This window comes from Primulina huaijiensis, chromosome 17 (genome assembly GCF_012295235.1).
Source record: "Primulina huaijiensis isolate GDHJ02 chromosome 17, ASM1229523v2, whole genome shotgun sequence".
Classification (NCBI taxonomy): domain Eukaryota; kingdom Viridiplantae; phylum Streptophyta; class Magnoliopsida; order Lamiales; family Gesneriaceae; genus Primulina; species Primulina huaijiensis.
In genome coordinates, this window is record NC_133322.1 from 16167477 (window position 1) to 16179761 (window position 12285).

The 12285-nt window shown below is 34.5% G+C and overlaps 1 protein-coding gene across 1 annotated transcript; it reads left to right on the forward strand.

Annotated features, from left to right (window-relative positions):
- The first annotated feature begins 6500 nt into the window (after window positions 1–6500).
- On the forward strand, window positions 6501–8250 carry LOC140963668 (homeobox-leucine zipper protein ATHB-22-like). The gene is made up of 3 exons (XM_073423071.1): window positions 6501–6755; window positions 6845–7197; window positions 7819–8250. The coding sequence occupies exons 1-3, from the start codon at window positions 6653–6655 to the stop codon at window positions 8053–8055; spliced, it is 693 nt and encodes a 230-aa protein (XP_073279172.1). The 5' UTR covers window positions 6501–6652; the 3' UTR covers window positions 8056–8250.
- Window positions 8251–12285: the final 4035 nt, after the last annotated feature.

Genomic DNA, 12285 nt, shown 5'->3' on the forward strand with positions numbered 1-12285 from the left:
AGCCATGAACCCGTAGCCCCCTTTCCTAACCTTGCTAGAATCCTAGTCCTACTAGAACTCTCCTAGCTCATCAACCAATGACCACACCTGACCCTCACCGACCCTGGACCATGCTCAGACCCAACTGAACCTAGACCGAGCCCCTGAACCAATGCTGCGAGCCCTGCATCAGAAAAAAGAGCAGCGTGCACTCTTTTTTTTTTTTCACGCTACGGGTGAACTCGCCATGAGCCACCGCCATCCCAGCCTAGACTTCGACCCCTCACCATCTTCCTTGAACCCTATTGGACCAGCCTAGCTCGCCCCCAAGCCAGCCGTGATCCCTTCCCTACCACAGCTTCCACATGCGTGCATGGGGAGTGTCCTACTTCACTAGGACTCTTCCCCAGCCGCCCCCTTGAGCCCTAGCCACCCTAGGACCCTTCCTAGCACTAGTACACGACCCTGGCCAAGCCCCAACCAACCGTGGCCGAGCCCCAAGCGACCACACCCAAGCCGCACCCTTTTGAAGCTATGCATGTGAGTTGCTTCCTAGAAAACCCTCGGTCCATCATCCCTTGATTAGGTGTGATTCCAGCCTCGTTTCCCTTAAGTTTGTTCATGTTCTAACCATAATTCATCCTATTTTGGGAGTTTAACCCTTAGAAATCATAACGTTAAGGAAACACATAACGTTAAGGAAACAAACGTAAAATGTTCAAAACTTTTGAAATATTCGTTCTACCGTAAAAATAGTCAAACACCTATATTTTTCATGCATAAATATTAAAATATGCATATTATGATTTGAATTATGTTTCAAAAGAGTTTAGTAACGTTCCTTTGCGTTTAAAACGCTTGAATATTCAATCATCGGCGAGGGTGCGAAGATGGACGAACGGGCGATGAAGAACCCTAGCTTTTCTTCTCCTTCTTATTTTCAAATTTAGTGTGTGTAAAGTGTGTGATTTTCGGCAGATGAATGGTGTTTAGAAGCCTAGGTTTACTTATTTATAATTTTTAATTAACATGTTAATGGCCTTAGGTTTTGAGCTTCAAGTGTAGGAGCAATTGAGCCTACTTAAAATAATTAAATTGGACTCAATAATACTTATTCAATTGTAAAATAAAAGTTCATAAAATTTAGTTTTAAAAAATAATGCATTTGATATTTTAAAAACTCCTCATTTGTCCAAAACCGGGTTTTCGGGTAAAATCGAGCTCGTCTCGTAAAATAATTCGAACTTTACCATTTTCAAAAAAATTAAATCGTTTTAATCATATTAAGAAGCCTTGAAAATAATTAGTGACAAATATTTATTCTTGTCTTTGTCGTCCTCGGTCTCCTTTCCCTAGCCTATTATCGAATATTCGGGTAAAATTATTCAATTTTCATGAAATTATGTCATATAATCATTTAATCATGCAACCAAACAATATAATCATATAATATGCATCAAGTAAGCATTTATAATCAATTAAATAAAACAATTATGCAATTTATTGTGTTTGCGTGCATGTGGTTTACGTAGGTTGGTTTTTCGGGCTTTACAGACAGGTTCCTTCAATGCCTTCACCACAGGGGAAATTTTTGGCAATGGTTCTAGAATCAAGATCAATTGTCCTTAATATTTTTCCAAATTCTCAAAGTAATGATTCAATATGAGAATCATTTTTCTGGATTGGCTATCCCTATCAACAAATTATTTGAAGATGTAAGAGTCTTGCATAGTGATCCAGTCACCCAGCACAAATTCAAATCTCTCACTGCTGCCAATATTTTTTCTCTCAGGCCTAAGGTACATGAACTGAACATCTCTTCTACTTGTATTCTGGTTGTTAAGAAATTAATAAGAGAATATTTGGATGCTACCAAGAAGGCATCAGAGAAGAAGTTCTAAAAAAAAAAACTACTGTTCAAAATTCTGAGAAGAAACTGATCTTGAGACCCCTTGATTTTGAGATTGATATCCCTTCTCCTTCTCCAAAGAAGCCACATACTGTTAAGACCAGACCAGTGCCCATACCAATAAAAGCAGCACCTATCTCTCAACTACAAGAAGTTAAAGAAACTGAATACAAGGCTACTAAAAAGCCTACTGAAGAAATCAAACTTATAACTGTTGTAGGCCAACCAATCATAACCAATATGTCATTTACTCTTCTTCCTCCTTGCCCAGCTAAAAGAATTGTCATGAAAGATCCAATATAGTCCACAAGATCAGGACTGAATTCTAAATTTTTCACCAAATCATTTTCAGGTAAACACAAAGAGAAAATGAAAGAAGATGTGGAAACTGAACCAATGTCAGCAGTTCAGATACAGATTAACCTTCTCAGGATGAAGTAAATGAGTTTGCATCAGAGAAATTTGAGTTCTACAATGAATGTGCTGAGATCAAGACAGTTACATTTGCAAAGAAACTGAAGAAGAAGTTCGTGTTGGATAGATTCATAGAACTATAAAAAATCCATGCTAATCAAAGTAAAAATGTACAGTGGTCATTGCTGAAGCACTTCAACGCAAAGATTACTTGCTGAATATATTGCGCATTCAGAGGCTGACCACAATTTGTGCCGAACAGAGGGCCAACTATGATCCATCTTGTCCAAAATCATTTGATGATATCGTAGTGATAAATCAACTAGATATGGATCTTGTGTCATTGCAAATGAAAATCACGTTTTGGGATAACGATAATCAACTTCTTGGGCCAGTAGACTCCCATGCGAAAAACAAGAAGCAGCTGAATCATCTTCTCAGCCGGCCTCTAAGAACTCAACTGAACAAACTATTCCAGAAAGTGTCCAAGAAGCCTCATTGAAAGAAAGCATTGATCCATCCCTCAATCAACCTTGAGAAATTCTAATTTCTCCATATCCAAAATTCTTGAAAAATTATCATCTCCATCAGTCAGAAAAATTTCCATTGCTATCATTGATGAAGTTGTGCAATCCATTTCACAAAAACAACTTAAGGAATCCATATTGATTTGACAGCATGATCAAATTCAAATTCCAGAAAATGAAGTCATTCTATCTGAGGACGTACAAGTGAAAGAAGCAAATGATGAAACAGAGTCTAAGAAATTTTTTTTTTCAAACTATTGAAGAAGAAGTTGTCAAGATAGTAGTGGATGATCAAGTCAATCTTACCATAAGTTGTTGAGATTGTATCCGTAATCCCTCAGGGAGAAGCTGATATTGTTGCATTAGCTCAAGTTGTTGAGTTAGTCAGTTCGGTAGCAGAAGTCCAAATAAAAGAGTTTGTTTGTTAGTTTGACTCAGAGATGTTGATAAAGTAGGCCGATATTTCAAACAATTAAGCTCCTAATCTGACTCTTGACATCGCCAAAGAACCTTCTAGGATCGAGCCTTCCTCTCCAAATTTAGATTTGTATGATGGAAATATTGTTAACATAACTTACTCTAGTTTAATTTGACTGCAATTTCGTCAACTATTAAGATTTTGAAGAGAAGCAACCTAAATAATGAAGAAGATCTGAATTCGTTCAAGGACAAAATTTTCAAGGAAGTATCTTATTTGTCCAGAAGCATGATTGATATCTTCACTTGCTTGGGTCAAATTAAGAAGAATTAGGAAGCTAGTGCTAATCATCTCGATGGGACAGATTCAGACAAATAATTTTCAGCATTGCACCAAGATTGAGGAAGTTCAAGATAATTTTAATGAGAAGATTGACGAAGTGAGCAATCAGTTCGCCATTGTACTTTCCTACCTAAAAGAACCTGTTGGTGTTGACAAAAACGAGGAATAAAAAAAACTGAATCTTTTAATAGCCAGGCTCACAAGGGAGAACAACCCAAGCCAATTAATCATCCCAAGAAGCAACTCCTAGTATCAAGCACTCTGTATCCCATAAAGATCATCGCAAAAGATAGTGCTTAGAGAACAATGTCTGTATATTTTTAAGTTCTTTTCTATCAAATGAATTCATTAGTTTGAGTCCAGTGCTAAATTTTTTCAAACACCAAAAAAAGATAAATTGTTAGAACATTTATGTTTTGGTGATTTAATAAGGTTTTTGACCAAATTGATAATTATATAGCCTAGCTAAACTGAACTCAAGAAGGAAACTAACTATTCATGCGCATAAGTTTCCAAAGTTAATCAGAACCCTACTGATTGCTTAAAAAAACTGATAGTTTATTATTAAAATGGTCACCGATAGCAAATTGATCAAATGACAACTGATGGAACAGTTTTCCTCAGTCGATCAGTCAGTTTATGTCAACAAACATTCTTTGAAATTCTTCAATTTACTCAGTGTTAACGATCATAGTCAAGCTGAATTATAGGACAAATTTTCCCACACTAACAATCTTTGATACCTAACATAATGTCATAATTCCGCAAACACTACTCTCAGTGTACTTTTATCAGAAAAGACAGTGACATAAAAAACGATTTAACCAACAACCACTTCATTTGGAGCGAATGTCATATTTTATTTTACCAACTGTCGGATCAAAGTTTATAAATAGAGAAAGACTTCAGTTAGTCTAGATTTCTACTCTCTTCCATATTTGAAAAAGTTCAAGAATTCTCAAGCTTTCACGAGTTCAACTGATATAAGTTTTCTAGCGCACAATTGAATGTTTTAATTAGATAATTGAGAATCATTTATGCTTAAAATTTTATTTTTGAAATACTTGCACTACAAGAAAAATGCCCTACGACAACGGTCGTAGTCCTTTTAAAACTGTTGTTAAAAGATGTGTTGTTAAAAGTGCGTTCAACGACAATGGTTTTAAAACGTTGTCGTAGATACCATTTGCGATGGTTTATTGAAAATTTTTTGTCGCTAATTAGCGACGGACATCATGACAAACCGTCGCTAAAATTAGCGACGGAATTCAAAAATACAGTCGCTTTTTCCATAGAGTACGTCGCTAATTTTAGCAACGGTTTGTCATGAAGTCCGTCGCTAATTTTTTCAGTAAAATAAAAAAAATAGTTTTAATAATTTAATAAATAAAAAAAACTTACAATTTGACTATGTTAACAATATTCATGATCTTAACTAAAAATTTACAAAAAATGAAGCGAAAAATAATACCCAAAATCGAAACTAAAATCCTGTATGAGAGAAAAATTTTAAGTGTTGTGAAGTGGTGTGGAGGAAAATAGACTGAAAAGGTCGATATTTATAGACAAGTTGCGACGATTTAAACCGTCGCGACGGTTATTAGCGACGATAATTTTTTAAACCATCGCTATTAGCGACAGTTATTATTAAACCGTCGCTAATTTAAAAATTGTGACGGTTATATATAGCCATGGTTTTAAAAATCCGTCGCTAAAATTAGCGACGGTTTAATCAAAATCGTCGCTAATTTAAAAATTGCGACGGATTTGTTTAAAACTGTCGCTATATATAGCGACGATTTTGTAAAACCGTCACTAAAGTTAGTGACGGTTTAAATAAACCGTCGCTAATTCAATATTGCGACGGTTTTGCTTAAAACCGTCACTAATTTTAGCGACGATTTTTCTAAAATCGTCGTTAAATGTAGCAACAATTTAAAAAAAACCTTTGTTGTTTGTCCAAAAAACACGCTAATCGACAACGGTTTTCTAAAACCGTTGCCGATTATCCAAAAAAAAACACGCTAATAGACAACAGTTTATAGAACCGTTGTCTTTGTCCTTAAAAAATGCTCAAAGACAACGGGTTTAGAAAACCGTTGGCTTTGACCCAAAAAAAAAAACGCTAAAAGACAACGGTTTTTTAGAAAACCATTGTCTTTTGATTAAAAAAACGCTTTACGATAACGGTTTTCACTAAAAGCGTTGTTAAAAAGTATACGACACTGGTTTTAGTAAAAACCATTGTTGTGTGTGTGTTGTTGATTAGGAAATTTTTTGTAGTGTTGTAACCTGATAGTAATTAAGAGTAATTATCAGTTTTGTTGAGTAAATTAATAAGAATTTTAGTTTGTTGCGTGGTAAGTCTAAGTCCTAGTGAAATGGACAATTGTAAGTGTTGTAATTGTCAACTGATCAGTTACCTGCCTTAACCTTCTATTTGGTAGTCCGATTGATTTTTACCTTAAGAAATTCTGTGTTCAAATCTCATCAGTTAGCCTATTTCGTGCAGTGACATACTATTGGTTCGTTGATACCTAATTGATAAAAATTTCATTTCAATGTTGCTAATCAAACAAAATATTTTAAGAATTTGTTGATATTATTTATTCACCCCTTTTAAATTAGTTTCCGATCCTAACATAATTATAAATGATTTTTTTTAAAAAAAAATCATTTTACCACGTCTTAAACAAACAATACCGTGTTACCGACTTTAATTAATTTATATCCAAAGTCTACAATATAACTCTAATTTATCTCTCACACATACTGAGAATCAATAGTACTACTGCTTGGTGGTGGCGGCGGCAGCAGTATTTATTAGATGCATCCAAAGTTAGAGGCAGTGTGCCCTTACAAAAAGCGTTTTTCCCTTGCTTTCTTTGTGCGAAACATTCCCATGTTTCTGTGTTGGTCTCCTCTTCTCATTCTTAATTTGCCTCACTACTCAAATTTTAACTTATTTCTTTATCTGAAACATTACTTGGTCCACATTTGATTTACAGATAGATATTCTGAAAAGAGGGTTTTGTTGATTTTGAAAAAAAAAGGAGACGGGAAATGGATTGGAATGGCAATTTTCGGGTGCCTTTTGTTCCTCGAGTGCCCGATCCGAGCTCTTTCAGCTTCCTCTACAGCTACAACTACGATCATTATCCTGCAGGTTTGTTGTTGCAGATTTGACTAATAAGAATGAGTTTCATTTGTAACATTTCTTTCTGTAACAAGCATCCTAATTTTTAATATTACCAGGTTTAGAAATGAAGCAGCAATCGATGCAGGCGACGCAACATGCTATGCTTCCAGCATTGATGGACAACAAGAGCTGCAACGTTAGCAGTAACTACGGACAAGATCCAAAGAAGAAAAGATTGAACACGGATCAGTTGGATTCGCTGGAGAACAGTTTTCAGGAAGAGATTAAGTTAGACCCCGAAAGGAAAATGAAACTGGCTAAGGATCTGGGGCTGCAGCCTCGGCAGATTGCTGTTTGGTTCCAGAACAGAAGGGCTCGCTGGAAGGTCAAGCAGCTCGAGCGATTGTACGATTCGCTTAAACAAGAATTCGATCATGTTTCCAGGGAGAAACAGAAGCTTCAACAAGAGGTAAATTATTAATAGATTGAATTTCACACAAATATGCTAAGAAAAATATCAAAATATACATGGTTTGAATCAAATATCAAAAGAAACTTAACAAAATATCTTGTTGTTATAGTGCATTTAAATATTGATGTGTTGGAAAATCTTGTTTACTTTCGGTACGTACAGGGCTTATAGGAAATACCATGAGTTTAAAGAATTATTTGAATCTTGTGTTTTTGAAAATTGAATATAGCACAAAATAAATTTTTCAAAAAAATTATTTAATTTTTTAAATGCATAATTAATTTCACTTTAAAATAGATATTTTTAATATAAAAAAGAAAAGGAAAAATAGTGGGTTTCTGTTCACGTGACCCTTCCATATTGCAAATTGATCTTCACTTAAAAAATCTAATTTATCTCAACATTTAATTTCTCTAAATTCTTGTTCTATTTTTCCCTCATATTTCACTTCCTTCATTAAATAATTAAGACATATACCTTTACCATTTACGCCACGTATTTAATATTGATACATGCATAAATTATTAGAAATGAACTACTTTCCATTTGCACAATGCATGTATGCATAAATTATATATTGGAAAATAACTACTTTCTGAAACTTTTATATATATCAAGGTCTTCTCACTAAGAGCAATACTAAAGGATCAAGTGGCCGCTAAGAAGCAAGTCTCCACAGCCTTTACAGAAGTTTCCGGTGAAGAAACCGTCGAGAGCACATCGATTCCGGGTTCGGACAAGTCCCCTGGACACATTAACCAAATCCCTGAATGCAGCTATGCTATAAATGTGGATGACTACAATCCAGTTATGATGGGTGCTGCATACTGGGCCGATATGCCTTCGTGTTCTTGAAATTAACTAAGGATAATTCGTGCTGTGGCTAATCTAATCTTAATTATAGGGTTAAAAGTTGTTAATTTAGTTTTAGATAGTGTTAATTAGAACTTAAGAATCATATATAATATGAGATTAAGGTTCTTGAAGTTGAGAAACTTTGGATTTTTAACTAGTTTAATTTTGAGAAAGTGATGTTTGTTTGGTTTTTCATGTGGTGTTTGTTTTAGCTTAATGTCAACTAATAGAACTATGTTTTATTTTTATTTTAGTTATTTCATTAATAATATTATAAATATTTATTATCTATATGTGTTATGTTTTCCCAAATGATTAATGATTGAATTGATATATAATTTGATGTCAATTCATGTTCAAGTATATATAATTAATTTATTTTATGCCTGCCTAATTAGATCGTATTGTTAGCAAAATTATACTATACCGAGTCTCACATTTCTTATTTTTTTAGTAAAATATAGGGATTAAAATAGAAATTTTCCCTATAAAAAATATATTTGAGTCAACTAAAAGTTAAGATGTGAATTATTTTAATAATTCATCCATTAGTTTAATCAATTTACTGCCTTGGACACTTAATCTATTGGCATATGTTGAAATGCTACATTTAATTTTCAACCATTTGTTGTCACTAATTGGTGAAGTTTAAATAATGAATGGCCGAACAAAGTAAAGTGACCATCCGAATTATTGTATTGTAGTTTCAGTCATAAATTTGATCAAATAATAATTCAATGGCTAATATGCCATAGAGATCGATAATTACTATATGCTATTCAAGTTGTTAAACACACACACATACATACACGTCGTGTGTGTAGTAAATATTATATTTTTATATCAATTTCGATGTTAAAAGTTTAAATGAAGTGTTATATTTATTGTAAAATTTGTAGTGTATATATTACTTAAGAAAAATATAAAAGGTTATATTTGAAAAAAACAAGATAACGAAGAAATTTCTATATTTATTTAATCAAGCGATTTTTTGATGCAATAATTGTCTTTCTTGAATAGAAAAATCGAAACGTGGTACTTGAGCTGTTGAGCAGTTTAAAAGATCTGAGTTGCACTAATACCACCAGTTATAGATTTTGGTAATTAAAGCGCCAAGGGTTCATTCCTACAATTGATAGGAGAACGGGTTGTTCTTGAACTCTGATGACTCGCTTATAAATGACATCATTTAACAAGATTCAAATGTTTTACAAAGAGGATTACGACGACAGGAAAATTCAAATGCAGACACATTGAACAGATAATGATGATGACATGTGGTATGTCATCATAGATAAGCCAATGAAGATTCTGAAAGTAAATCCAGCTGTTGTTGTAACAGAAGGTGCTTCAAAGATGGTAGAGAAGCACCAGTCCAAATGGACGATGGATGACAAAAATAAGGTCAATCTGGACAATGTGGCAAAAGATATCCTTTATAAAACACTTGATAAGAATATGTTTAGAAAACAAACCTTGTTCTACAGAGAAGAAGATTTGAGAAAAGCTAACCCAACTTTACGAAAAAAAACAACCATACAAAGGAAAACAAGCTGACTGTTGCCATCCAGAAGTTTGGCAATGTCAAAATGAAGCCTGGAGAAACTTTCAATGAGTTTGATGAACGGTTTAGGAGTATCATAATTGTAATTGCATCTCTTGGTAAGGAATATTCTAATCGTGAGATTTTTTTGAAGGTAATGAAAGAACTTCATAGAGAGTACTCCAACCATTGCTGAAGAAGACTCTACAAAAAATCTCCTAAACAGATAAGCATTGAAGCTAAATTTTATTTGTGAAGAAATTTGGAAAATTCATGAAAAAGAATCAGTAAAAATTTATATCTTATCGTAAAAAAGATCAATACAATGATAATCAAGCTTGTTTGAACTGCGAAAAACGTCATTTTAATACAGACTATAACAGGCCTAAGAAAAATGAGAAGAAACCGTTTGAGAATTTACGGTCCAAAGATGAAATAAGATATTGCAAGAAAAAAAAGATCAAAGAGTACTTATTGCTGAGGAAAGCAAAAGCAGATCGCCAAAATAAGATTCAGAACAATCCAGTTCAGAGACCTCATCAAGTGGAAGTGATGATGAGAAGGTCCAATGTCTCATAGCAGATGTTGAGCCAGAGACTTTTGAAGTAGAACTAGAAACTACCGATGACATGGTATTTGATTTTCGCATATTTTAAGTAGTAAAATATATACGAGTCTTTACAATTACCACAATTGTCTGCAGGTTCAAAAGATATATAGATTTGGAAGGGAATGATGAAAGACCTAAACAACACTTAGTTTATAAGGTCTAAAAATAAGATGACGTAATCCAACTGCATTCAAATTTAAGAAAAATAGAAAATGATTAATTAAATAGGTTTTTAATTGCATAAATTGAATATGATGTGCATGGTTGCATGTATAAAATGTATTTTTTACACGAATGCATGAAAGTAGTAATTTTAAAGGCTATTCGAGATGCGATCGAGGAACGGAGACAGAGGGCTGAAAAAGGGAAAATATTTTTATTAAATAATTGTTTTTGATTATTTAAAATGAGGTTGATGCCATATGATATTTTTAAGAATAAGGAGTTTTGAGATGATTTTATACGTCGAGTCGTAATTTTTAACGGTATTCGAATTTCGACTAAAATATGAATTTTTCGAGAACTCGACTGATATTTTCACGAATTTTCCTAGACAAAATATTTTAAATAATTGCTAATGGGCTTATTGAGCCTATTATACTAGACTAATGGATCCAAGCTTGCACACATGCTAATTAAAAAATAAATAAGCTAAAAACCCTCCCACAAACCCTAAAACAACAAGGGCTCCGTTCGTCGCCATTCTTCGCATCTCAACCTATTTTTCATGCGTAAAATATGCAAAGGCACATCTTAAATTTTTTTTCTCATCTATCGCACCATATTATTGAATTGAAGCATGTTTGCATGAAAATATGTTTACCATGTATTTATATTTCTTTTTTGACATGCTTTGATCAAAGAACTTGTGTTTGGGTGATGTAAAACCTATGCATATGATGCATGAAAGGGCTGCCATCCTAGGACAATAAAAAGGGATGAAATTCTAAGGGATTAAGAGCTTAGACGAGGCTGCACACGCAAGTATTGAAGCATGAACGAAATTATTGGATGTTGGTGTCCAAGGGTTCGGTTAAGGGGAAAACCATCGCATGGCTCGGCCAGGGCTTGACCAGAGCTGAGGCTGGACGTGGTTGGGTGTGAGGAGGAGTCCTAGCCATGCTAGGACTCAAGCACGACGGCTAGGGAAGAGACCAAGCGAGCTAAGACTCTTCCCAAGCCAACCAAGAATAGCAACCGGGTGCAGGGGGATTGTGGCTTGATCAGGGGTCCAGGGTAGGTCTGACAGGGTCAAGTAAGGGTCCATAGGGTGAGGGCTTGGTGGTGGCTTGAGGGTAGGAGTCCTAGCCGAGTTCGAAGAGTCTTAGGTTTTGTTAGCTACGGTCGCGCTGCTCGTGTGCATCGTGCAGGGGGCTGCAGCGGGTTAGGTTGTGTCCAGTAGGGTTCATAGGTGGGCTGGTCAGGGGTTGGCTCAAGGTGGCTCGGGTGTGGCTCGACTACCTGGTGAGGTGGCTCGGGTAGGAGTCCTAGCCGAGTTCGAAGAGTCTTAGGTTTTGTTAGCTACGGTCGCGCTGCTCGTGTGCATCGTGCAGGGGGCTGCGAGGGTAATTTAGGCAATAAAAAGTCTATGTTTAAAATTTGGGAAATTAATATTAAATTTTGAATTAATTCGGGATTAAAACGCTCTACGAATTAATAATTATGAAATCAAATCAAAAGCCATGAATTTAAGCTAAATACAAGTATAAGAAATTTAATTTAAGCTTAAATAATTATTTGAGATTGTCTAGAGTCAACGGAAGTAAAAAAAAAAAAAAAAGTCAAAATTGAGAAATTTTACGTCTAGGGGTAAAACAGTTCTTTTACACTTAAAAATTTGTAGACGTCCTGGCAGTGCCGTGAATGCTGTAAAATATGTGAATATGCTTTTTTTAAGTGTTTATGGAATTTTATGATGAAACGATAATACTAAAAGATATGTTGCATGCTTGGTTTAAAATAAAAATGATTATTGTATGCTTGAAATTTTAATAAGTGATGAAAATACGAAAAGTTAAAGGAGGGGAAGTAATTGTGACTAATACGATAATTATGATGATATGATTATATGTAAGGT

Excerpts from the sequence above, each read along its gene's own strand:
- LOC140963668 (XM_073423071.1), top strand. The coding sequence starts at position 6,653 with ATGGATTGGAATGGCAATTTTCGGGTGCCTTTTGTTCCTCGAGTGCCC. Across the intron at positions 6,756-6,844 it reads CTACGATCATTATCCTGCAG|GTTTAGAAATGAAGCAGCAA; the intron begins GTTTGTTGTTGC and ends TAATATTACCAG. Across the intron at positions 7,198-7,818 it reads AACAGAAGCTTCAACAAGAG|GTCTTCTCACTAAGAGCAAT; the intron begins GTAAATTATTAA and ends ATATATATCAAG.